Here is a 27,334-nt window from a genome sequence, read left to right as displayed (position 1 = left end):
GGAACCTAGAAAAATGGTACAGATGAGCCGGTTTGCAGGGCAGAAGTTGAGACACAGATGTAGAGAACGGACATATGGACACCAAGGGGGGAAAACTGCAGTGGGGTGGGGATGGTGGTGTGCTGAATTGGGCGATTGGGATTGACATGTATACACTGATGTGTATAAAACTGATGACTAATAAGAACCTGCAATATGAAAAAACAAACAAAACAACTAATACTAAACTTTCATTGGGTTATTTGTATGGAAATATGTTAATATAAATGTTTCAGACATTACTTGAAATTTCTAAAAATCTTATATGTTCTGGTATAATGTTATAAGTCATAATCCTAGTTATTACTTTAAAATGTATATCTCAGAAATAACTAATTTTCTTGTCAACTGCATTATTAGAACTTTCATCAAATCTTTAACCGTGGTCATTTTTAAGTCTTTTGTCATTTACAGACAGTTCTGGGTGTAGTCTGATGCTTTTGCAAATATGTTCCTATAAAAAGGTTTCATCTTCAAGAAATTCATGGAAAAGACTTTGACAAGTACAGGTTTCTGGTAACTGACTGTACTGCTGAACTGAATGAATAAGCATTTTTAGAACTCTAATGAAAAACTGATGAATTCATAAAAGTGCTAACAAAAGATCAAGATGAAAAAAAAATTAATTACATGGGACTGAGTGAACTGATGAGGATGAGTATAATTTTTGTGACTTTCTGTTTGAATTAAAAAAAAAAAAAATCCCACAAGGACTCAGAGGCAAAGAATATACAAATCAATTTTCACTGCAAAGTAAAGGGGCTGTTACAGTGGAGGATTACTGGACTGAATATCAATATTATGACATAGTATGAGTGTGTTTCGTGTTTGGTAATTGCAGTCATTGTTGCTTTTGTTGTGGTCATCCATGTACAATGCTTGGTGTCAGTCTATTTATCTCTTGTAAAAATAAAATACAGTGTGTGTGTGAAAAAATAATCTAAATTTACAAAATAAAAAAAAAAAGAAAATAGTGCATTTGTATAATAAAATCACAACATAAATGTTTTTGGTAAAATTTTTTCATTGTATTAATTTTTTTTGTGGTAAGTTTTTTGTTTTCTCACACATATATCATAAAACAGTATTCCCAAGTCCCTTTTCATATGTATGTGTTATTTGTTAAATTGCCCATGTAGTTTTAAATATTTTAAGTAATAAATATTAATTTTGATGTGTTAAATTTTGCTTCATAGTGTTTCAGTGAAGTGTTTTATTTTAACTTGCATAACATTTTTGAAGTTAGAAATAGCTTTTATGTAATTATCTCATTTGAAGTATTGTCTTCCTTAGTTGACAGATGAGGAAGTTTAGAGTTGTAAATGTTCAAAAGATTGTAATAATGTCTTTCAGAAAAGATTCATAATTTAAATGTTTTCTAAGTTCAAAACGCTAATATTATGTGGCTTATATTTTAGACATATTAATTTCTATATCTGTTGTATAAAAAGGGACCCTGAGATAAAATATGTAAAACAGTCTTTGGCTCTCTTAATGCCTACTTTTTTTTTTAACTCAGAATTACTTTAGTTTTAAAAATATTTCTCACTGTTAATTATTACCTTGAAACCATAAACATGTAAATTTATTCAGAAAACTTCAGTCAGTTTGATGTAAGAAAATAGGTAATTTTAATTACATTCTCTAATATTGAACTGTTACTTTGTTGTGAAGATTTATATAAATTAAATCCATTATAGTATGTTCTCAATTTAAAGTTATATATTTTAATTTTACTTAGTGTTTACTTAGTAAATGGGTGATCAGAAATTATGTTTGTATTGTTTCATTCAGTAAAGATGCATGATGTATGCTCAGCACATTTGATCCTGGGGCTGCAGAGTTAAGACAGGTTCTAGTTGAGAAGACTGTATGAAAAGTTGCATGAAAAAGTTAAGGTTTATTTGCTGTGTTAACATGCATGGTCAAGAAGGACTGGGGGAAACCCCAGCCTTAAAGTCTTGCTGGGGAGTGGCAGAAGAGGCTGCAGAGTTTGGATTTGGTTCTGTTTAAGGATTTTAAACAGAAAAATGCCATTATTAGATTTTCATTAACATCATGGTTAGGTTTTATTAACAGCATGCAATTCATAACCTTAGTAATCTACCTATTACTAGGTAATCTACCTTCTCTTAACTCTAGGAAGTAGGTTATGATTGTGATAGACTGAAATGTGGGGAAAAAATTCCAAAATATTTTGATGAAAATGAGCCAGACTACCTGGCTATCTGGTTTGTATCTGTGTGTGTGTGTGTGTGTGTGTGTGTGTGTGTGTGTATATAAATGTGAGTAAATTTTAGGATAAACGAGATGGTTCAAGTTGCCCTTTAAAATAATAATAATTATTTTTACAAACCATTGTTTTTAAACTTCCCATGGAAACTGCTGTTAACTAATTTTTATTAGCACTGTAACCTTGGGTAACTTGTATCTGCTCTACTTGCAGGGACAGCATGAAGATAAATGATAGGGTAAAATAGCTTTGAACTATCAAGACACGCCATATAAATTCAAAGCGTTGGTATTGCAGGGTTTGGGAAAAGCTGAGAGCATTTATTTCTGAGGTACTTAATTTGTGGCAATTACCAAAAAGATGCTTTTATTTTACAAAACTTTGTAGTATTTGGTATTGTTCATCTCTTAACCCTTCTGGAAACTGTTCCCATCGCTGCCGTTTCTTTGGTGTCATTTCTTTCTGGCTACAATTTTAAGGGTTTCTTCAAAGGTTCTTGGGGTTCTGTGTCCCCTGTCCCCTGGCTCTTCTTCCTTCTGTGCTCTTTCATCTGTTCTTATGGTTTTAACTACCACGTATATGTCTCATAATCCCAGTCCAGGTCTCTCCTCCAGCGTCAGACTTCAGTGTGAGACAAGCACTACTGTCAACATGTGCAAAACTGAACCCTTTAATCCTCCTCTATAATCTGGTCCCTGCCCATCTCGCTGGTCTCATTTGTAGACTCCCTGTCTTGACTTTTATTCTGTAATAAGAACAGCTATAGGTTGAGCACTTACTGTGTGCCACAAGCATTGTGCACCTTACTTGCATGTCTTATGTAATTTCACCACATCCCTATGGGATGGATATTTTTATTAGCCCATTTTACTGATGAAATTCTGAGAAGTTAAATAATGTGTCCCAGGTCATATAGCTTGGAAATGGCAGTTTTGGGATTTGAACACAGGCTGCTCTAACACCAAGTTTGTGGCTATATATCAGAGTACCAACAATCCCTATATGTTACTTGTTACTAGTAGAAACATACTGTACATCTTACAACAGAGTCCTTTCCGTGTCAGCCTTTCTAGTTTGGTATATAATTCAAGACTCAGGGATAACTGTAATAAGAGCTAAGTGATCACTTTCAACTTCTGGGAAGGCCACATTATTACCTATATTATGATACTGGTTCCTTAAGTAGAAGTATGTCGGGTTCCTTTTAGACTCAATACACAGTTGTATTGAGTTGTGACTGTGTATGAATGTAACAAGCATGTTCTCCTTTTGCTTAAGGCTGCTTTCCTGAGATGTGCTCTTAATGCCTGGGTTTAGCAACTCAGCACCCTGCCAGTTCTTACCTCCTTGGTGTGGTGTCTTCTCAGGCAGTGTTCTTAGTCTGGAACCTCTTCATCCTTCCTCCTGTTTTCACCTTCCCCTTGCTCGGCAAACTTCTACATTTTAAGAACTTAGCTGAGGCATCATCACCTTGTGTAAGAAGCTTCCCAGACCTTCTCCTGTATCTCTAGGCTGAATAAAGTCTTCTTGCTCAGTATTCCTTTAGCATCTTGTATATATCGATAAGCATTTTAAACTGTCATAGTGTCATAATGTACAAATGTTTGTTTACATTTTAGTCATTCTCATTAGATGATGAGCACTCTGGGATAGAAATCATGTTTCAGGCATTTTTGTGTCCATAGTACTCAAATGCCTTATGTACTTTTATTGAATTACTGCCTGACCAAATGACTAAATGATTGCTTTTATTGCTAGTGTCAACTTTCTAGACACTATAAACCTAAGAACACTGTTTATTATTTTTTCAATTGAAGGACTAGTGTATTTGATCAATAATCATAAGACTAAAAAACATAGTTTTTTATTTCTCTGTTGTTACATAGCATCACAGCCAAACTGTTCCCAGTGATAATTTATCTTATTTTAAAAAGCTATAATGACATGTACATTTTAAAATTTGTTAGATTGAATATATTCAGTGTTTAAAGAGTTCCATAGAATTTTGAGTGTTAGGTGATTGTTAGCCTTTTAAACCCATTCTATTCTGAAAGTATAAATTTAATGCTTTGTTATCAGGCATTGCAGTAATTCATGCTGTGATTTTCATTTGTACTCCTAATGTTATGTTTTTTCATTAAGGCTTTAATTACCTCAAATATTTAATTAAAGCTGTGTTTTCAAGTATATGGCATAATGATCTTAAAGATTAACTGTGTACTTGCAAGTGTAGTCAAAACAAAAATAGAAATCCAGAGAGACTTATTTTGTGCCAGTCTCAGCATGATTATAATTTTCCAAAGTGATTTTCATGTTTGAAGAACATTTTTTTGTTTGAACCTAATATTCTGTTTAAAAAAGGAAAGCTTTTAAGGTAAAATCTAACATTTTTCCTTGATAGCTGCTTTAAGAGTAATGTTTCAAAATGTGTAAAAGTAATTATTTGGACAGTGATTTTTTTTTTTTAAACTGAAATCTTGACAAGAATGGAGGGGGGGAAACATAAAATGCTACCTTTGTAGTAGAGAATGAAGGGCCATTTTCCTTAAAAAGGTATATTTGAGATGTTTTACTCTGGCTCATAAGGGATGGGAAAAGGATCCATGATGTTCCTAGGAACTGCTGACCCAGTCGATATATGTTTGCAGTATGGTCTTCTGTGACTTCTAGAATAGGCATGGTCAGCTGCTCTCTCTTCCTGTGCCTGCCTGTGCTTCCCTTTACAGCAGCCATCACACATAAATCTCTAATGCCTCTTTTCTTGCTAGGCTCTAAGGTTTATGATGGCTAGGGATTGTGGATGTTTGTTTGCTACTGTGTAATCGGTGCCTAATGAATAGTTACAGAATAAATGATGCAAACAAGCAGAAAATGGGGATTTGTTCCCCAAAAGTAATTGTTTTGGTCATGGTGACGTTTGAAGCACTGTAGATCTTGAAATAAATTATTAAAGAGCAATTGAATTAGCTTTACTATTATAGTCTAATTCATTATATATCTAGTAACTTCAGTTATCCAAAATATTGTTTAAATGCTATACAATCCATCTTTTTTGGATAGTCATTTATTATATTTTATTTAATAACTTATTTTGTACTTAAATTTTGTTCTTTGATATTTGGAAGTTATGAATTCTTCAGACAAAGTAGTAGAGTTATACTCTACATATCTCAAAGCTTCCTTAAGAAGTAAACATACTTTTCAAAGTTGATAATACAGGTAAAACTTGCCCGTGGATAGAAGTACCCAGACCTCACATACTACCTCAGATCCGTAAATTCATAATCTGCTGTGTGCCTCTTTGGCATTTCCACTGACCCCACCACTGACTGACTGGGAATGGGGTGTGGGGATGCTGCTAATTGTGGCTTACCACTGACTCAAGCATAGACTACTTTCGTTTATTCTTCATGGTGTATACAGGGATGGTTGAAGCATTTACAAAAGACTAAGGCTCCTGGATAACAAAGGAAATTAACATGAAGAGTAAATTAATTTCACTTACAAAAACCAAAGTCCTCACCATGGCCTACAAGGCCCTACGTTATCTGGCCTCTGATGCGTTTCTGACTTCCTGTCCTTCTTCCCTGCTCCTATCTCACTGGGTTTTACCACACTGGCTTCCTGGCCTTTGCCCCAGCTGTACTCTCTCGCCCCAGATATTTGCATAAGTAACTCCCTCTTTCAAGGCCTTGCTCAGACTTTACCTTCTTTCTCAGTGAGGCCTGCCCTGATCACCTTATGTAAAACTACAATCCATATCCTGCTCTACTTTATTCTTTTTTCTATAGTACCTGATCACCTCTAATGTATGACATAACCTATAATTTACTTATTTCCTATATTTATTATATTGTTTGTCTCCTGTAACTAAAATGTAAGTTTAATAAGGGAAGGGTTTCTCTATCAGTTTTTGTTTTTCATTGTTGTTGTGGTTATTTAAATAAACAGGTGTATCTCAGGTACCTAGAACACTGGTGTATGGTATACAGAAGATGGTCAGTAACTATTTGTTTAATAAAGAAGTCCAGATCCAAGAGAGCCAGGCCTATACAGATGAAAAAACACCCTTTCTTGCCATCTAAGTTCTGTTTTTTAACCCTTCTTGGAATGATTGCCAGTGAAGAATGACTGTACTTGGCAGAAACCCTGACTCTACCCCATGGGAATGTGACCCAGTTATGCTGTGGTTTTCTCTCTATATTCCCAAAATGGTGTTAATAGATGGTCTCACCATTTATACTAAGCAGTAGTTAAGCCTGGAACAGAAATGAGCTTTAGTGGTGGAGTGAATCACTGAGATAATAGGACCAGTATAGTAGGTTTGTTCCTTTATAACCTACCTCAGGTTTGAGAAGTCCCTAGGAATTAGGTGAATTAGGTTCTGGTTCTGACTGTAGCCAATTCATTGTCTTATCTTATGACTCTGGACTTATGTTTCTTCAATTGTAAAATTGAACTGGATTGTATTTTTTTTCTAACTCTGTGAAGTTTAGCTATATCATCAGAAACATTTTAAGCTTTATAATTTAGGAACCCTTTTTCAAAATATGTTAGCGCTTAGGTTAATAGTCATGTTACTATACTATGTTTAAGACTTATACTTGGTAAGGTGCTGCATATATAAAAACAGTTGAGCATACTAGTAGTGTCAAGAACCTAACAATCATTCTTTTCTTATGTAATTTCACAAGAAAAAACAAATTTGTGCTAATCCTTAGACTTCAGTTAACTAGAAAATTGAGTCTTTAGACATGATAAATAACTCGTGCTAGGATCCATCTCCCTGCCTTGCTTTCTCTCTTCTATCCCTTATTTCGTCTCTATCCTTCAAGTTATCTACTGTACAGTTTCCCCCTTTTTTTTTTTTGCTTAGAGAACAAAAGGATGACACTTTACAGGTATTTTTCAAGAATTTTGCTTTTTGAATATATATTTTATTTATCATTGTACCCCTTAGCATCCAGCAGATTGTCTTGTACATATAGATGCTCCTTAAGTGTTGCTTGGATGAATGAATTTGCTTTTATTTTTACCCCAATACTTAACTGACTCAAAGTGATTTTTAAATTTTTATTGTTTTAAGAAAGGTGACTCTTGTGATGGTGGGACTTGATAATGCTGGTAAAACGGCAACAGCAAAGGGAATCCAAGGAGGTAAGCTGGAAAAATTTATTATTAAATTACTCTGATTTATTTATTTAAATTGCTTTATTACATATTCATTGGGTACATATACTGTGCACTCTGTTACTTTATATTCTTAGTATACTTGAGGCTAATGTGATGAATAGACTCTGGCTTAATAGTACCAGCCTGTTATGTTTCAGATTTGAATGAATGCATAGGCTCCTCGAGGTTTTTGATCAGCTAAGAGGGATCACAGCTGTCTTCTAGCCAGTAGGAAGGAAAAAGTAAAAAAAGGACATGCCCCTGCTTTTAAGGATCCCTATCTTCTACTTACATTTTCTTGGCCAGAATTTAGTCACAGGGCTACAGCTAAATGAAAGGGAGGTAGAAATACAGTTAGCCAGCACAGTTCTCTTTGCACCTCTTGATTTTTTTTTCAACATGATGTGTAATTTTTACAGTTACATTAAAGATACATTAAAGGGTTTTATGTCATTTATATTACATCTCATTGGGTGTATTTATTTAGTCTTAATTTAATGCTTTGTAACTACAATATAGAGGTACTATACTAGTGAGTTTGTTGTGTACCCAGAAGATGTAGCACGAGCCAGACATCTTGAGGGTATGAATTGGGAGAAAACCTAACATATATTTGTTCCTGAAAATGGATTTTGCAACTAGATATCATGCGTGACAGATAGGGAGCTTTTATTTATGGAAATTCGTGAAAGAAAATTGGCACCTTGCAAAACTTGCTGTTGGAGAAAAACATTTTGTCACCCCCCAATTAGATGCAAACTATATATTATTGTCTGAGGAGTCTTCTAAAGCCTTTTTGTAGCCCTCATGCTGTCACCTAGGTTATATCCTTGCAGAGCACTCACTGTAACCATCTAAACCAAGGGTTTGCAAACTTCTTCTGTAAAGATCCGTGTAGTAAATATTTTAGACTTTGAGGGTCATATGGTCCCTTTCCCAGCTACACAGCTCTGACATAGTAGTGCAGAAGTAGCCATAGAAAATATGTAAACAAATGAGCGTGGCCATGTTCCAATGAAACTTTATTTATAGACCCTAAAATTTGATGTGTTATGAAACATTATCCTTGGGTTTTTTTTGGAAATTATTTTAAAATGTAAAACACATTCTTAGCTTGAGGGCCATGTAAAAACAGGTGGCTAGCCAGATTTGGCCTGCAGGCCATGAAACCTTATCTAAACGTTTTCTCTTTCATTCCTTCAAAGCCTTATGTTCAAGGGAGCAGGATCCAGGAATGTGCTAATCAGACCGTCTAATTATTTGCCTGTACTTAGAACATCCTCTTTCCATCAGGCCTTTTCCTTCTGAATCCCACCTCCATTAGTTTCTTTTTCTGAGTTTAGAAAATGTTCAAGGTGTCACATCATGAACAAAAAGTCAAAGCTGTTTCAACTTTGAGCTCCCCTCTGGCTCTGTTTTTGTTTTTCATTTCGTATTTACTCTTCAGCCTACTCCAGTGACTGATTTCTTACCATTTTTCTTTTTTAAAGATTCCAGTTATATAGAACGACTTGAAATTTTTCAAATTGAGCCTTTTGATACCTTTGTGATTTTGTTTATGCTGTTCCCACTTGCCTTATTAAAGAGAATATCAACTTATCCTTAAAGACAGATTATCTACTTATCTCTAAAGATGCTTGTTTGTCCTATAGTCTCCTTTATGAAGTCTCTTCTGATCTCCTGCTGCCCTCACCCCTTACCACCACCATCAGTACAATTGACTACATCCTCTGTTTTTGTCTACTCTTATCTGTATCTACTTCTATAGCTACTTAATTGCCCCTCTTTTTATGTATTACTCTACCTCTCCAGACTATAAATTCCCCAAGGGCAGTTTTACTTATTTTGGTGTCCCAGTTCAGGCCATGTCTTAGTAGGCAGTCTTCCTAAAACATTTCTCCCATGGCTTCTCTTAGCTGATTTCTGGCTCTTTTCTGCTTTGTTTTGTTTTTTATTAAAATTTTTTTTTTAATTTTTTATTGTATATTTCCTCCTTTCTTTTGAGATAATCTTCCTCTCCTACTCTATTGCCGTTGTCTGCGTCCAAACCCTGGGTTTAGTGTTTCATCTATAATTTTATTATAGCTTCCTAATCTAAGAGTACTTTCCCTATCTTGAGGTTCACTTCCTTCAATCAGCTTCTCTTCTTCATGGCTGTCAAAGTGATTGCATTAATAGGATATAGGTTCAATTGTGCTAACAAATAAGCCTAAAATAACAGTGGTTTAATAAAATGGAAGTTTATTTCTCTCTCATATTACAGCACAGGGAAAAGCAGTCTAGGGCTGGCATAGCAGCTCTATGGTATTAGAGACTCAAGTTCCTTTTCCTATTTGCTTTGCCATTCCTAGTGTTCTCCCTTGCCTACCTGGTCCAAGGTGTCTCACTACTACATGTGCATTTCAGCTGGAAGGAAGAAGTAAAGGACAAAGGGAGGCTGTCCTTCTCTTTTTTTAAAGTATGTGAACCAGAAGCCACCACATCACTGCTGTTCACAGGCCATTAGCTAGAACCCATGGTGTTCCAGAGCTGGTTGCTACTTGCTCTTATTGGCTCATATTAGTCAACGAGAGCTAGTTAGGCACCTCTCCTCCAAACTCTGTGTTCAGGTGCCTCATATTGGTAGTTTGAAATAGTCCATAGCGGGAGTATTTACTCCATGACAATTGGCAAACACTACCTATCAGAGTTCCACAGCCTCCAAAGCCAGTTAAACATTTAACAGTATACCACAAGCACATTATCTAGAACCTGTTCTCAGGGCCACCCCTAGCTGCCATAGAGACTGGGGATTGCATTCTTTATCCTGAACAGCCATGTGCTCAGCTAAAAAATCCAGGATTCTCCGACTTTCCAGTATTATTTCCTAATAGTTCTAAGGAACTGTTGTTATTTTGGGTGGGAAAATTCTTTGTGTAAATTGGTCCCTAGCATTGTTGACATTAACACATCTTATTATACTGTAGTTATTTGTTTATGTATATATTTCCTCTTTTTCCCTCTATATAAGTGCTCTATAAGATCAGAAAATATTAATAAATTTTATTAATCTTTGTATATCTAGGACCTTGCATAGTACTTAGCATATAACATAAGCTCAATAAATAGTTATTGATTATATATTTTCATTTTATCTTGAACTTTCTAGGCATTGTCTTAACACATATGGTTTACTGAAATCCTCAGGATTAGGGACCATATGTCTTTGTACCCCTGGTTCTTGTATGATGCCTGATTTATAACAGGCCCTCAATAAATGATTACAAGCATGGATGGATGGATAAATATATGGAAGAATGGACATAACGACAGCAGCTTCAGCTGTCCTAGCAGTCTGGTGTTGTAGTATTGAGCAATTATATGCTTTGTACTGAGTGCTAAGGATACAAAGATAGTTCCCAGCTATTGGGAAGGTATAGGCTATTGTGGAGACCAGTAAGAACACAGAATATTACAATAGATGGTGTAGGTGATACTGAAAGTAGGAAGGAATCATCAGAGAAGGATTTACAGAAAAGGTTGTAACCTGAACACTTAGTCTTGAGTCCTGAAACACAGAATCATGAGTAGGAACCAGAGGAAAGAATAGAGAAATTGGGGAGGGTGTTCCATGTATCAAAAGAAACAGGCTTTTAAAGTCCTGAATACCTGAATTTGAGTCCTGGCTCTGTCTACCATGTAACCTTGAAAAAATTACTTAATATGAATTGGTTTCCTGGGAATAGTGCCATCATTTTATCTGTGCTTACATTGTTCCCCTGCTTGGAATTTTATTCTCCCTTCTTTGTTATAATTTTTTTGTCTTTTAAGACTTTACTTCTATTTCATTTCCTCTCTGAAGTCTTTCTAGGCCATGACTCACCTCTAGCTCCTCTTTACCCTTTTTCTCTTGAATGCCCTCCATCTTAGTTTGGGCTGCTATAGCAGAATACCATAGACTTAGTGGCTTAAACAACAGGTATTTCTCACAGTCCTGGAGGCTAGAAGACTGCAGTCAGGGTGCCAGTATGGTCGAGTACTTAGTGAGGGCCCTGTTCTTGGTTTACAGACAGCCATCTTCTCACTTGTATCCTCATGTGGTGGAAAGAGAGAGAGGAAACAAGCTCTCTTATGTCTCTTCTTATAAGGGCACTAATTCCCTCATGGGGGCTCCATCCTTGTGACCTCACCTAAACCTAATTACATCCCAAAGGCCCTACCTCCAAATACCATCACTTTGGGGATTAGGGTTTCAACAGATGAGTTTTGGCAGGGACATAAAAGTGCAGTTCATAATACCTTCACACTGTGCTCTCCAGACTTGTTTGTAGAACATATAGGTTCTTGTGTTATTCCCATTAATGGGAATAACACAGTTCTCTCTGAAATGTACTGGATATTCTTTGAGGACAGCAACCCTTTTTTATTCATCTTTGCATTCTAATGCCTAACAAAGTCCTGGTACTGAGTAGGTATTCTATATGTGTTATTTCCCTTATCCCTTCCTCAGGATAGTTGATTTATTTTCACTGATAATTTCCTGGGGGTACCTTTCAAATCATACTCAAAGACAGCTGCCTATTTTAACTGTGAAGCCAGTTCTGGCCTGGACTAGATCCACATTTTTAAATGTCTAGTTTAATTCTCTTTTTGGAATACATAGCTGCTTATATTGCTTATAAACTTGCCTTTTTCTCCTTCTAGATAAGGCAGGTCTTTTAAAAATGAGACTTGTGATGTCTATTAACTTTCTAGGGAGCTGTGTAAACTGCATTAAGATGCTTGCTGAAAGGGAATGGTGCATTGCAAGTCTGTTTCTCAGTCACACCTAACAGCAAATGCCTCTCAAATTTATCTTTGTAATAGCAGATATTTTGCTGAATGTGGGAATGATAAGACCCTCTAAACCAGTGTTGTTCAGTAGAGCTATTTGCAATGATGGACATGTTCTATATTGGCTCTGTCCAGTAGGGTGGGCCACCAGCCACATGTGACTTTTGAGCACTTGAAATACAGCTTGAACAACTGAGGAGCTGAATTTTTTATTTTATTTAAGTTTAATTGATTTAAGTTTTAAAAGCCTCATGTAGTTTGGTGGCCACTGTATTGACCGTGCAGCTGTAAACAAAGTTCAGTGGAGTAATATTTGTTGTGAATTCCAGCGATGAAGAGAGAATGGAAGAGACAGACATGAAGTTTGAACTCTTCTCTGTAACCACTGAGTCACTTGGTTCTGTTAATCTTTCATGAGTTCTCTCTTGCCATTCTTCTATTTTTATTTCCATACCTCTCCAAAAAGTGGCTATCACTCTCATTTTCAGTCCGTTCTAGAGACTTTTGCAAAGATGAATCTCAAGGAAGACTACTTTAGTCACCTTAATTATGTTATTAGTCTGCTAAAATACCTTCCGTGGCTCCCAATTCTCTATCTTCAGAACCCTCTTCAGTGTGCGTTCAGGCTTAAGGGTTTGCTCCAACTACAATGTTCAACTTGTTCGTGCATCTTGCCTTTACCATTTCTATTACTTAGGTCACTCATCTGACTGTCTAAATCCTACCTAGCTTTAAGGCCTAGGTCCCAGCTCCTAGTTCAAGGCTTGAACCTTAGTGATCTTTTTAATCTCTTACTGTCATTACCGCTCTTTGGCAGTTATAATTGTATACATCCTGTACCTTCTTCTTTGTGCTGTAATATGCAGAAGTCCAAAGAAATTCAATTATAAATTTATGAGAATATCCTGTATTCTATTCTTGTAGAAGAAAATAAAATCTACTCTTTGTATTTGCAAGCTGTCCTTAAAAGTCTCTTTATTCCAGTTACAGCTTTAATTCAGTTAATTAAAAAAGAAAGGTTCTATACTCTTCATAGCTTCTCCCATTATTTGGTTGTTCTAGACTATTCTCTAAATGTTTAGTTTTTCTTTATAACTCCACAGAGGTTGTAATGGTCCTTGGGGATGGCTGTGGTGTTGAAGGTTGAAATTTTTATTGTTTGTAACTTGGGGAGTCAGTGGCCTTAAAGGCAAGAGTTCATTGGTTTATTTATTCTACACATCCTTATTAAGTACCCGTTATATGGTGGGCATTAGTTTAGGAACTGGGGTTATATCAATAAAAACAAACAAGCAAACAAAAAAACAGACAGAAATTCCTATCTGCAAGGAGTGTAAATTCTAGTTGGATATTTTATAGTATCTACCTTTCCCCCAAACCAATGTGCTTAGATGCAATGCTTATTGTGTAAGCAAATAATAAACATTCTATTTAGTACTAAAGTATGATGAATAACACATTTATGTCATTTAAGTTGTGAAGTTAAATTAGTGTTATTAATTTAAAGTCTCAAGATTCTTTCTTTTATATCATTTGAAACAGAGTATCCTGAAGATGTAGCACCTACCGTTGGATTTTCCAAAATTGACCTTAGACAAGGAAAGTTTGAAGTCACCATCTTTGACTTGGGAGGTGGAAAAAGAATTCGGGGAATCTGGAAGAATTACTATGCTGAATCTTTTGGGGTAATATTTGTTGTGGATTCGAGTGATGAAGAGAGAATGGAAGAGACAAAACAGACAATGTCAGAAGTGATAAGACATCCTAGGATATCGGGAAAGCCTATATTGGTGTAAGTAATGTTGGTGTTATTGTAAACGTAGAGACAGCAGCATTAAGTCATTAAAGAAATTTACCTAAGTTACAAAATACTGAATAAGCTAAATTGTCACACCCTCGTATGATAAAATGTATGTAATTTACTGGGAGTAGTTAATATACCAAGGCCTTATTATAATGCTATCTGTAGAGGTTAAGGGCAGAGGCTATGTAATGAAGAAATCTTATAATTAGATCTCCTGGGTTTTCAAATGTAAACTCTTTGTTTTATTTGGTCATTTATTTTTGTCAGATTTTGCAAATGGTCTATTAACAAGGTTCTAAAATGTTTTTCAATTTATTTTCCTCTTTTAATAACTTATTTATGTTTTGCCTCTGTCCTTTTTTTCTTGAAGAGTATTCTTGTTTGAAAGTTATTTAGATGGTTTATTCTTCTAATGCCATGTTGATTTCTCAGTTTTTACTACTATATTTCCGAACTGAACATGTGATCTGTGCCATTATCAACTTAGTTGTATGCTTAGCATCATTTTGTCCACCTGCCTAAACATTTTTTAAAAATTAAGTGACAAAGGACTTTTGCACTACCCGCCCTCATAGCATTTCTGCATAGTAAACACCAGATGGTGCTATAACTTTGAGACATAGTAAAGTGAAAGTAGTTTAAATTGCTCTTAAAATTGGAGTAAGCGGAATGTGTGTTTTGCCTTCTTGTCCCTTTTCCCTCGTTCTTGTGTTTCATTACTAACGATTAAAAAAACCCCGAAGCAACCTATCACATGGTTAACTGAGAAATTGTAAGACAGAGTTCCTCAGTGGTCCTCAGTAATAAATGAACATTTTTAAATGAGGCAGTTTGGAAGCTCTGATTACAAAAAGTAAAACTTTATTGTATCATTTATTGTTAAGCTTATACTGTTTAATTTTTATACATTTAACTAATTAAAGAAGTTATTTGATATATATATAATTAATTCTCACCTTTATTGAATATGAAATAGACTTTAATAGATATGTATACAAAGAGTAAACTTTGTTGAACCCATAGACTAAATTAGTCTCTACAAATGTTTAAGCAGAGAACCAGTGACTTCTAAAGTAAAAAGTATTAATGACTGATGTTCATTTGTAAAATAATTGAGTGTGCTTTTTTTAACCCAATAGTTATTTATTTTATTCTTTTATTCATGTATTCTCTCATGCATTTATTCATTCATACATGTACTAATTCAACAAATATTTATTGAACATCCACTATGTGCTAGACATTGTTCTGGTGATAGGGATACCTTTGGGAACAAAAACAGTAAAACTCCATGTATGATCTCAGTAGCTTACATTCTAGGGGGTGAGACACACAATAAATGTAATAAATAAATTGTACATTAGGTGATAAGTATATTGAAAATAAAGCAGATAAAAGAAGATCAGGAGTCCTATGGTGGTGGTGGTGACAGGGGCATGTTACTCTTAAAATTAGGATAATCATACTAGGTCATATTGAGAACATGACACTGGAGGTGAGAGAGTCAGTCATGCAGATAGATGTATGTGGCAAAGCCCTGAGGCAGAGGCATGCAGTTTGTGTCTGCAGAATTTACTGAATAATCCAATGTCAGCAAGATACCTGCTTTCAGTTCTGTCACTTCTCTCAGCTAATGAATTTCCAGAATTGGAAAAAAAAAAAACAACTCACAACTAGGATGACTGCTCACCATTATAATTTCATAGTCAGTGCAATCTCACAAAGACATGAGAATTAATTATGGATCAATAATATGTTTATGAAATATGGAATGGTTTGCCATTTGATGAGTTTTTCTCAAAGGAGTTTTACAACCATAGAATTTTTATTAATAAAGGTAAACTTTTTGAGATGTATGTGCTTCAAAAATATACAAAATTTACTAAAAAGTAAATATTCTTTTTTTTTTTTTTTTTTTGGCCACACTGCACGGCATGTAGGATCCTAGCTCCCCAACCAGAGATCAAACTCACGCCCCCTGCATTGGGAGCGCAGGGTCCCAAGCACTGGACTGCCAGGGAAGTCCCAAAAAGTACATATTCTTAATAAATTTAGAAGATGTAGGAAAGAATGAGGTTAAAAAAAAAAATGATTGACCTATCATGCAGAGCCAACCACTGCTATCATTTTGATGAGTTTCCTGTGCATATTTTTGTAAAACATGTAATGTATGCAGTGTTCATATAATACATAAAATTTTCTATCCCACCCTTTTTTCTGTTTATAAATCCGTCTTGAATATCCACCCAAGTCCCATATTTGGAAGTTCTCCTGTTTATCTTTTTCTCTCTGACCTACAATTAATTTGTCTTATTGATGTTACTATCTTAATATCATTTGAGTCTCTTTACTCCTCTCTATTCCCTTTAATGTTACCTCCTTTCAGCCTTTCTTCACTTCTCCCTTGTGTTACTGATTACCCTCCTAACCAGTCTCCCTGGTAGCAGTCTTGCCTATTCTCTAAGCTCTCCTGTACATTGCTAGCAGGAGCCCTTTTCTTTACTTGATATTTTTCAAATTACAAAATTGGTACATGCTTTAATAAGTGAAACAATGCAAGAATAGATAAAGTACTTGAGAGGTCTGTTTTAAATGCAAATTTTATCATTTTACTTTTCCTCTGCTCAAAGTCCTTCAGGTTGCCTCCATAGCTCCACACAGATAGGAAAGTCTGTGTTTTAACTGATGTAACCCTAGCACATAATAGGTATGGCACTGAAAAGTCCATTGGATAGTAAGTGGGAGGGGCGTCCAGTAGAGCCCTAGTAAGCTGAGTGCTAGGGGCTAGTGGGTGTGGAGATGTAGGGGAGGCTACCTGAATTAGGAGGCTGGCTACAGTGCTCCTTGTTGCACATAGCTGCTTCCTTCTTGCCCACGGACATCTGGACCTCTCATCTGCAAAATCCTATAATGGCATCTAATTTCTTCTGATCACCACTTGTCTGTCTGAGCCTAAACTAGTTGATTTAGGACCTACAAAGCCTCTCAGAACTCACTTCAACCCCTTGATAATATTCTCTTCCCACCCTCTAATAATGAGCAAACAGAGAACAACAACAGACCTCTGAGAAGATTCAGTCATTCAACAGAAGGAAAGAAACCTGAAGAATTATTATCTTGTCTGTAATCATGAAATTACAAATTGGTAGAGCAGGATTCATTCATGCTATGGGAAGCAGAGTAGATGACCACGATAGCAGGTCCTGGACACTCTAGCTCTGCCTGACCTGATTCTGCACAGCAGTCTGACAGCATGTGTCATTGCAAATGAAGCCTCAGTCACATTTCACTTTATGTCACAGACGTGAGGGTTCTCTTGAAAGGTCAGAGTCGTAGATCACTAGGCTTCGGTGTTTTATTAGCTCAGAATTTCTGTTTGGCAGTTCTATAGTATTTACTGCTTAATCAGCATAATATTCCAGTCAAAATCTCTGAAATAAGTGGTGAAAAGGTGAAAAAACATGGGTTTAGAGAGAAGACAGAGAATCTGAAACCTGGATTCTAAAAGTTATTGTGTATTTGTTTATGACCCTGACAGGTCACTTTACTTCTTTGGACTTAGTGGTTAAATGACTCTTCTTTAATAAAAGTAACTGTAAAATATAGTAATTCTGTGATTGTATTCAGCTGTGTATTATAATGTGGACCTTGGTATAGTCTATGCCAAGAATCCATTTTGGTAAAAAGGTAAAAGTGATTTGTATTCCTTCTAAAGAAAGTAAAAATGGATGCCATGCAAATATTTGGGTCTGTTGTCATGCTGAGTTGTTTATTTACCTAGAATAGAAAGTCTTTCTTCTCTCATGTCTACTATCGATTAACTTGAACCTCTACTCTGATTAATTAAGGTATGAATCATATTACCTACCCTCACATTCCCACCACCACATACATACTCTTGCTTTAACCATTTATAATTTAATTATTTATTAAAAGCTCTAATACTAGATAGTCTTGACAGATAAAGAAGACCTTTCCAAGAGAAAAAGTAAACAACTTTGCAGTGGTATAAGTAGCACTGAAATCAGTAGTAATTTCAAAATTTAAGCTCAACATCCACCGGAGAAATTTTCCATTAATAATACAAGGTACTATTTGTTGATTCCTTGTGGAAAGGGCTGAGCTAGGAGGTATTTTAAACATCCTAACCTATTGAAATTTTCAGCAGCCCAAGGTTACACCAATGTTATATAAGAAGGCACAAAAAAAAAAAAAAAAAAGAAGGCACATGTTCTTTCTGCATCTCTTCTTTATAGTACAGTCTTGAAAGTTGCCCTTACAATCAGAGCGATTGTAAATTACCCTTCATTTTTTGTGGTTGTATCTCCTAATACTTATAACTGAAATAACTCTGGAGATCCACAGGCTAAAATTTCCTACCAGGATAATAACAGTTCTACTTGTGTTAGCATACTTGAACTCTTGGAGTGGTGCCACTTTCTCATTATATACTGTCTGCTTTTCTGTGGAGTTATATGACCTAACTTAACTTTTGGTCAGACCTCACAAATTAGATGCTTCACAACAAAAATGTATAGGAGTTTCACTCAGGGAAAAAAACATAATATGTCATATATGATCTGGCTAGGTGTTATGAACATTTCAGTAAAAAAAAGTTTGACCTGGAGGTCTTTGCACCATGGGTGGCTTCCCAAGACCCTCTGAAGTCACATACACAATTCTGAGTGCATGTGCATTTTTCTTGGGAGCAGATTCTAGCTCTCATCAAATTCCTAAAGGATTTCATGACCAAAGAGGTTGAAAAAAACATGGCAGTGAGTTTTTATATTAGGAGAAATAATAAGCAGGGTTTTTATTGATAATTTTTTAATTGATATCAGACTTTTGTCTCCAACCTCTATATGCCTATTTGACTCACCTTTCTTCTAGACAGTATTACAGGAAACTGTTAGTTTGCAAGTTTCTTTGAGTCATATTCTTTCTTATAAGTGCCCAAGAGAAGTTAATTAGGTTATGGGTTATCCTAATACTGTTCTTAGAATTTGAGTCAAATGTACTTTCACTAAGTCAGACCTTTCAATAAGAAATAGGAGAACCTGGATCCTTTTTAGAATTCTGGAAACCCATAAGTATGGAAGTATGGACAACCTATGTCACTTAATCACTTGATCCTTAGTTGTAGTGGTGGGTCCCTTAATTTACTATTTTTACTATCTGAAACCCCTACTCACTTTATTTATAGGGCCCCTTGGCTTAAGATTTCTTTTCTTTCAGCGGAAACTTACCAAGCTTTCATCTTCATCAACTTTATTTAGTTATACTGTTGACTCACCTCTACATTTCCTTACTGAGGGCTTCCTTTTGTCTGTAATGGCATCCAGCTTCACTAATAGCAGCTGTAGTTTACAGTAAAGCTTCTCAGCTGGTTGACTTACTTCCTAGGTAATTTATGCACAAAGAGCCTGTAGAGGTTCCCATCCTTTCCCTCCCCTGTCCCAACACGCTCTATTGTAAAACAAAAAAACGAAGAAAAACCTGTCGACAGTGTCTCGTTAGGCGGCAAGATGTTATCCAGGGATCACCTGTATCAGCATCAGGCCAGACCTGCTGTATTTTTTAGGGTGGGGCCAAAGATGCCTCTGGCTTTTTCACAGGTTCTCCAGATCTCTCTGCTGCACAGCAAAAATTGAGATCTACTGGTGCAGGGGAAACCATGGGCTTTGGAGTCAGCCAGGCCTTGAGTAGGTTACTTAATCTTCCCGAACTTCTATGTCTCCACTTGTAAATAAGGATTTTAATACTTGTGTTGTCATGTGAATTCTAAAATAATGTATTTAAAGCACCTAGTGCAGTACTTTACTAGTTTTCTGTGCATGTGATGGTGGATATGAATAGTTACTATTGATGACATGCTGTGTCTAGGTAGAGATGAATTAGGAGAGCCAGTTTTTTTGTTTTTTTAAAATTTATTTATTTATTTATTTGTGGCTGTGTTGGGTCTTCGTTTCTGTGCGAGGGCTTTCTCTAGTTGCGGCAAGCGGGGGCCACTCTTAATCGCGGTGCGCGGGCCTCTCACTATCGCGGCCTTTCTTGTTGCGGAGCACAGGCTCCAGACGCGCAGGCTCAGTAGTTGTGGCTCAGGGGCCTAGTTGCTCCGCGGCATGTGGGATCTTCCCAGATCAGGTCTCGAACCCGTGTCCCCTGCATTGGCAGGCAGATTCTCAACCACTGCGCCACCAGGGAAGCCCCAAGGAGAGCTAGTTTTAAAGTGTCATATGTGAATTCAAGCTACATGAAGCTTTTGATTACAGAAAATGACATGGCTTAGTGGGTAAGAATAGGAGTCCAAGTGCTCAAAATAATTATTGCATACTTTCTGAACCAATAGATTCCTAATAATGTGCCTCCAATGCTTAAGAATTTTTTTCTTTTAAGGTAGTAATTTTAAGGAAAAAATGGCTACTTTTAGTGCCTATTGTGTGTGAATAAACAAAATGTTCAGCAGCTAATTAGTTAAATATGTTTATGTTGCTTAGGTTAGGGTGCTTTTGAAATATAACAATGAAAATTGTATGTGATATATTGCTCTGCTATGAATCTGTGATTAAGTCTTGCTTTAAAAGCAGTATGTTTAGATATAACTGCTACTAGAAAATTACTATTTTCTGAACTTATCTGGATATAATTATGCTAATGAATATTAAATAGTACTCGATATTTTCAGTTTTCATGATAAATAATTTAGGAACAATTATAAACAAGTATCAGTAAGGCACTACATTAAAGGATATAGCACAAGTTTAGAAGGGACAGAAGAAATATCTCTCACCATCTGATTTAGCTGGGGAGTTTATCACTCGTTTTAAATTTATCTTTTTTTATAATGTTCCTTAAACATTTGAAGCTGACCTATGGGAAACATCTTTTTCTCCGGTAATGCTTGTAACTGACACAGTAGAAAACTCTTCAATTTCTTTATATTTTATAAGTTAAAAATTATTTAATAGTGTTAGGAGACATATATATACACATATATAGTCATATTCCTGTTTACATAAGAATTCTCTCATTTTCCCACCACCAAATTTGCTCAGTTATCTGCTTTTATTCCTTTGTCTTCCCTCCTATAATATGGAAGAAGTGTTTCTGCTCCTGTCCAAGATCCCATCCCTTTCTATTATTGTACTGGGTTGGCCAAAAGGTTCTTTCGGTTTTTTACGTAAGATGGCTCTAGTAGCGCTTAGTTGTCTTTAACTTCATTCGAAACAATTTTGTTAGATTGTGTGTGACAGCTGTCATATCAGCGTGCATTAAAAAAAAAAAACTTATCAAAATTGGTGAATTTTTGTGTAGCCATTTCAATATTGAAGACGGAAGGAAAAAAGCAACATTTTCAGCGTGTTATGCTTTGTTATTTCAAGAAAGGTAAAAACGCAAAAAAAGATTTGTGCAGTGTATGGAGAAGGTGCTGTGACTGATCAAACGTGTCAAAAGTGGTTTGCGAAGTTTGGTGCTGGAGATTTCTTGCTGGACGATGCTCCGCTGTCGGGTAGACCAGTTGAAGTTGATAGTGATCAAATCGAGACATTAATTGAGAACAACCAACATTATACCACTCGGGAGACAGCCAACATACTCAAAATATCCAAATAAAGCGTTGAAATCATTTGTACCAGCTTGGTTATGTTAATCGCTTTGATGTTTGGGTTCCACGTAAGTTTAGCGAAAAAAACTTTCTTGACCATCTTTCCACGTGTGATTCTCTACTTAAACGTAACGAAAACGTTCCGTTTTTAAAATAAATTGTGACAGGTGATGGAAAGTGGATACTGTACAATAATGTGGAATGGAAGAGATCATGGGGCAAACGAAATGAACCACCACCAACCAAACCAAAGGCCGGTCCTCATCCAGAGAAGGTGATGTTGTGTACATGGTGGAATTGGAAGGGAGTCTTCTATTATGAGCTCCTTCTGGAAAACCAGACGATTAATTCCAACAAGTGATGCTCCCAAATAGACCAACTGAAAGCAGCACTCGACCAAAAGTGTCCAGAATTAGTCAACAGAAAACGCATAATCTTCCATCAGGATAATGCAAGACCACATATTTCTTTGATGACCAGGCAAAAACTGTTACAGCTTGGCTGAGAAGTTCTGATTCATCCGCCATATTCACCAGACATTGCACTTCGGATTTCCATTTATTTAGGTCTTTACAAAATTCTTTCAATGGAAAAAATTTCAATTCCCTGGAAGACTGTAAAAGGTACCTGGAACAGTTCTTTGCTCAAAATGATAAAAAGTTTTGGGAAGATGGAATTATGAAGTTGCCTGAAACATGGCAGAAGGTAGTGGAACAAAATGGTGAATATGTTGTTCAATAAATTTCTTGGTAAAAATGAAAAGTGTGTCTTTGATTTTTACTTTAAAACGGAAGGAACTTTTTGGCCAACCCAATATATTATTCCTCCCCTTTCTTATATCGAGTTTCTCTCTCTGGATCATTCCCATCAGCAGAATGTGCTCTTGTGTTTCTTTAAGTATTGTGGAATCCTTTGGCTCTACATCTCTCTCCACATGTTGACTCCTTTTTATAGTATTCTATTCAAAATTCTGGAAAGAATTGTCTGTAGTGGATTCTGTACTTATTTATATCACATTCTTTCCTCAACATGCTCCATTTGTGCTTTCATTCCTACAGTTCCTTGAAACTGCTCTTGTTGGAGTCAACAAATTATCTCCATGTTGCCAAATCCATTGTCACTTTGCTGTTCTTATTTTACCTAAAATTGACTATTTCCTCAACTTTGTTTTCCTTTTAGCACTTTTGCATTACAGCATACTTTTCTTGATTTTCCTCCTACTTCATCGATGGTTCCTTCTTAGTCTTTTTTGTTAACTCCTCTTCTGCTTTAAGTCTAAATTTTAGAATATCCCAGGCTCTTTTAGAATATCCCAGCTTTTTGCATCTAGATATTTTTGAGACCTTAAATACTGTTTATTTACTCAGATGACCCAAATCTATAGCTTTGACATCTCCCAAGAGTTCCTACTGATATAGCTAATATCTTAGAAACCTCCACTTTGACATTTTATGGTCATCTCAGAGTCTATTGGCCAAAACAGAATTTCTTGATTTCCTTTTCACCCCTAGTGTTGAAACCTTCATATCTGTCTTTTCCCATCTCAGTAAAAGCGATCATAATCTAATCAGTATCCTGTAGATTCTACCTGTTAAATCTATCACATTTTAGTCTAATTTTTTTTTCCATCACTACAACTTGGTATATAGTAGTTAAGAACTGGTTCTGGAATAAGATTGCCTAGGTTCAAATCCCAGTTCTCTGTGTACAGTTTCTGTGACCTGAGTGAGATTACTTATCCTAGCTGTACTTCAGTGTTCTTGTTGGTAAAATTGTAAAATTATTAGAACAATGCTGGGACATAGCAAGTATGTTTTTATATGTCTTGAGTGTTAGTACTGCTGCTACCACCATCACCACCTCCACTCCCATCCTAGCTGAAGCCTCCATCATCTCTTAACTGGGACTATTGCATTAGCCTTCTAATTGTTTTCTATACCTATATGCTTGTCCTCTACTCACCTGCCCCAAATCCATTCTGACCCATTCTCCGTACAGTAGACAGGATGATTTTTTCCCAAATATAAATTACATAACATTACTACCAGGCCAAAAAACAGCTTTGCCTTTATTACACTTGCTGTAAACTTCAGACTTACAGAGCTTTACATCTAGCCCCTGCTGACCTTTCTTAACCTCATCTCTTACCTCACTGCTCTTTTCCCACTATGATACAACTGTACTGCTCATTCTTCTTTGAATGGAGTAAGTTATACCCTCCTCAGGGTCTTTGTACTCTTTGTTTCATATGCCTGGAATATGTGCTTCCCTTGTCCTCATGACTCAGATCTTCACTTATATTACCTTTTAGAGAGGCCTATATTTACCACCCAACTGAAAGAAGCCACTCTGACAATATCTTATCATCCTTATTTTAAATCTCTGCCAAGAACTTAACATTGTCTAATATTTGTTATATGCTTTCTCCACTAGAATGTTAGTTCCAAAACTCTATCCCCATGTGAGTTCAGACTGTGTCCCTAGCCCATAGTCTAGTGCCTGGCTTCACAATAAAGTGATGGAGAAACTTCCAAGCATACAATTGCCTTTTATTTTTTACTTTATTTGCCAACCCTCTTAATCTGTAATACAGTGTCCTGAATGGACCCAAGTTCAGGAAAACAGTGCCTTAACTTAGCTTTTTAGGCCTTAAACTAGAATCAGCTCCTAGTTACCAACTAGACTCTTCATTAAGTACACAGTTGGGTTTTCCTAGGATTTGTTGACCGCTGAGTTAACTGACCTATCTGAACATAAAAGATTTGATGCAGCTTTTAGTTTGATTTGGCTTTAATAGAGCGCCACTTGAAGTCTTGTTTTATACAATTCTTAACTACCAAAATGCTCTTAAATGAACCTAAAGCATTGTTTAAGTAGTTGTCACTTACTGACATTCATCTTGTTAAGGCATTGGAAGTTACAAAAATATGTAATAGAGCTTGATACCTGTCTAGAAACTTAAGATCATTTGCCTCATTTTCAATAGTTAACCCATGAGTTTAAAGCTAATATGCTATTTTTAGTTTAATAAATGAAGACTTGTTTTATGTCACTTGCTTTAGAAATTTCTGTAACTGTAGTGGGTAAGGGCGAAAGGGGAAAATTATAACTTAATAGTGATGAAAGTATGTGAATGGCTCTATGAAATGAAGAAAAATGATACAAGACACTAAATTACGGGACATCCTTCATTCTAAAGCTGGAGAAATTTCTAAAATAGCTTCTTTATTTTGAGCCACAGCATGGACAACAGCAGCAACACAACACCCTGCAAGGATTTCTTTTTTTGTATTTTACAGCTAGTCCAAATTTTTCTTTAGTAGTGGTAACATACTCTTTTGTGCCATTCACTATCATTTCAATATTGTTGATGCTTTCTCCCTGTTCCTCTACTAAAAGAGATATCTGAATGAAAAGGTCCCTTAAATCCTTTATTTGGTTCTCCAAATTAACAAGTTCTTTGTGTCTCTGTTCCATCTCTGAGAGTTGTGCTTTAGTGATACTGATTTCTCGAAGTAAGCTTTCATTAAAAACTTCCCATTTTCCTTGATGAAGCATATCATTTACCTCTTCTTCCGGCACTTCTTTTCCAGCAACTTCAAGCTGACGGAAAATAAATGTCCTGCACTTCTCTTGCTTTGCTGCTATTGTGTCATTGTATATAAACATAGTTTGCTGAAAATGGCGGAACAACGCAGCATGCTGAGATTTAAGTATCCTTGTGACCACTGATGATGGACCATTTTCATCCTCTGACTTTTTAACTTCTTTCACTAAATCATCCAAACCTCTATTAATGTGTTCTGCTTGGACTTTTATCTCTTTAGTAATGCTAGACTCTCTCTTAAGTAGACTAAGCCTTCTCATAGAAGCCAGCAGACTTTTCTGTTGCTGCCCAAAGTTTTGAACATCATCTGTCAGGTTGTTAATACTCTCCTGTAGTTTTTGTATCTCATGTAGGTGTCTCTCAGCTACAGGCTCTCTTTCATAAATAACAGCTTGCTGCAGAAACACCCCTTGTTCCTCTGCTTCTGTAGTCGACACATCCTTGTCTCTAGAGAGCTCAATTTCCTTTGTTCTTTGCTTTAGTTCTTGAAGTCGGTCTTTCATCTTCCCTGTCCTCCTAAAAGCAAAAATGATTGTGTTGAACAAAGAAAAATTTGGTATTTCCCCCCAGTAGCAGTTGGCTTTACATAGCTATGTCTATCTCTCAGGAAAAATCCTCCTAGTTTTCTGAAAAGATGACTAAAAATTAGAAAAATCAATAAGAATTGCCTCATAAAGATCACTGAAATAGGAAAAGTAATGTAAAATATTTTGTAAATCACTTCTTATAATGCAGGGCTTCTATGAGTCCCATACAGTTGAGTAAAGTAGCTGAGTAAGCAGTGATAGAGAAATAATTGCCCCCAAATAAGTTCTCAGTGTCACAATACTGCCACAGAATAGATTTTTCTTGATTTAGGAAGCTATATCTTAGAATGGAAGATTTGACCATATCTTTTTAGGATTAAAAGGTCACTCTGAATGTGTCCTTATTACTAAAGATACGGTTCCCAGTTCATTTGGTCTATGTAATGTTAAAAAACATACTCATTTTGCTAAATATGTGTAGTTCAGCTGAAACCAGTATAGTGACAGGGCAGATTCCATATGAGAGCTTTAAGCAATATAGGTAATGTTGAATTTATCTCAGAATTTCTCAGGCTTCTGGATTGACTAACACATTATTTGACATAGCTTTGTTTTCTTATCCATTGCATATATATAGAAACATATTCTTGGTTTGATCATGCTGATTTCTCATTATTAGCATTCCTTTGCAAAGATATCCAGACTGTCTTAGAAAAAAATTTTTGTCAATTCATAATAAGTGATATTTTTACAAACATGAGAATATATGAAATCTTATTTGGGGGACACTTATAATATTGACACTTACTGTATGCTGTGTTGGTAGTTATTCATGGAATCAATTTGATGTACATAATTATATAGTGATATACATGAAGTGAATAAAAAGAAATCCTTTTTAATAAAATACTTTCTTTTCACAGCACATCTTGACTTTAGAAAGGCATTTAAAATGCCTTTCATGATATTTTTGTGGATAAGAGGAAGCTGTTAGGGAGTTACAAGTAGCTCATTGAACCACACATAGTATCAACTAGAGAAAAAGGTCTCTAATGTGACGCTGTTATGCTATGGGATTCAGTGCTTGATATGTTTATGCAAATATTTTTATCAGTTATTTGGGTGTTATAGAAGGCATACTTATCAAACATGTTGATGGCACAAAATTTGGAGAGTTCTTTAGTATGTTGAAGTACAGAATTGGGATTTGAAAATTAAAATAGACCAGAACACTATACCAAAATAACAAAAACATGTTTAACTGGATAGATGTAAAGTATTGCACCTAGTTGTTTAGAAAACACCTTTACATCTATAAACTGGAAGACCCTTGAGTTCATAGCAGTGCTTATGAAAATCACTGGAGATTTTAGTTAATTTTGAGCTTTTAATCAGAACTCTCAGAATAGTTATTATGCTTTCATGAATAATAATGTGATGTCTAGATTGACTAAGAAAGATATTTGTTCCACTGACTCTATGCTAGTGAAAGCAAATGGGAGAGGGACTGTGTTAAGTATGGGATGAAAATCCA

At 35.7% G+C, this 27,334-nt stretch overlaps 2 protein-coding genes across 14 annotated transcripts in view; one reads left to right on the top strand and one right to left on the bottom strand.

Annotated features, from left to right (window-relative positions):
• Positions 1-27,334, top strand: part of ARL13B (ARF like GTPase 13B) — an 83,869-nt gene that overhangs the window by 15,118 nt on the left and 41,417 nt on the right. For 2 of the 4 annotated variants that reach the window (XM_082460501.1, XM_082460502.1), the window contains exons 2-3: positions 7,359-7,429; positions 13,799-14,048. In XM_082460501.1, the coding sequence (XP_082316627.1) occupies positions 7,359-7,429; positions 13,799-14,048 (321 nt within the window). Of the gene's footprint in view, positions 1-433; positions 2,604-7,358; positions 7,430-13,798; positions 14,049-27,334 lie in introns of those variants that run through there. The other 2 variants (XM_082460503.1, XM_082460504.1) reach the window with 2 other exon arrangements.
• STX19 (syntaxin 19) overlaps positions 1-27,334 on the bottom strand; it is a 49,812-nt gene that overhangs the window by 10,430 nt on the left and 12,048 nt on the right. For 7 of the 10 annotated variants that reach the window (XM_082460580.1, XM_082460582.1, XM_082460584.1 and 4 more), the window contains one exon: positions 21,360-25,789. In XM_082460580.1, the coding sequence (XP_082316706.1) occupies positions 24,892-25,776 (885 nt within the window). In that variant the 5' untranslated portion in view covers positions 25,777-25,789 and the 3' untranslated portion in view covers positions 21,360-24,891. Of the gene's footprint in view, positions 1-3,615; positions 5,730-7,736; positions 7,772-21,359; positions 25,790-27,334 lie in introns of those variants that run through there. The other 3 variants (XR_014263101.1, XR_014263103.1, XR_014263102.1) reach the window with 2 other exon arrangements.

Source organism: Balaenoptera physalus, assembly GCF_965194825.1.
Source record: "Balaenoptera physalus genome assembly, chromosome: 4".
Taxonomy (NCBI): domain Eukaryota; kingdom Metazoa; phylum Chordata; class Mammalia; order Artiodactyla; family Balaenopteridae; genus Balaenoptera; species Balaenoptera physalus.
The sequence above is the reverse complement of the archived record's forward strand: the minus strand, read 5'-3'. Positions and strand labels throughout refer to the sequence as shown.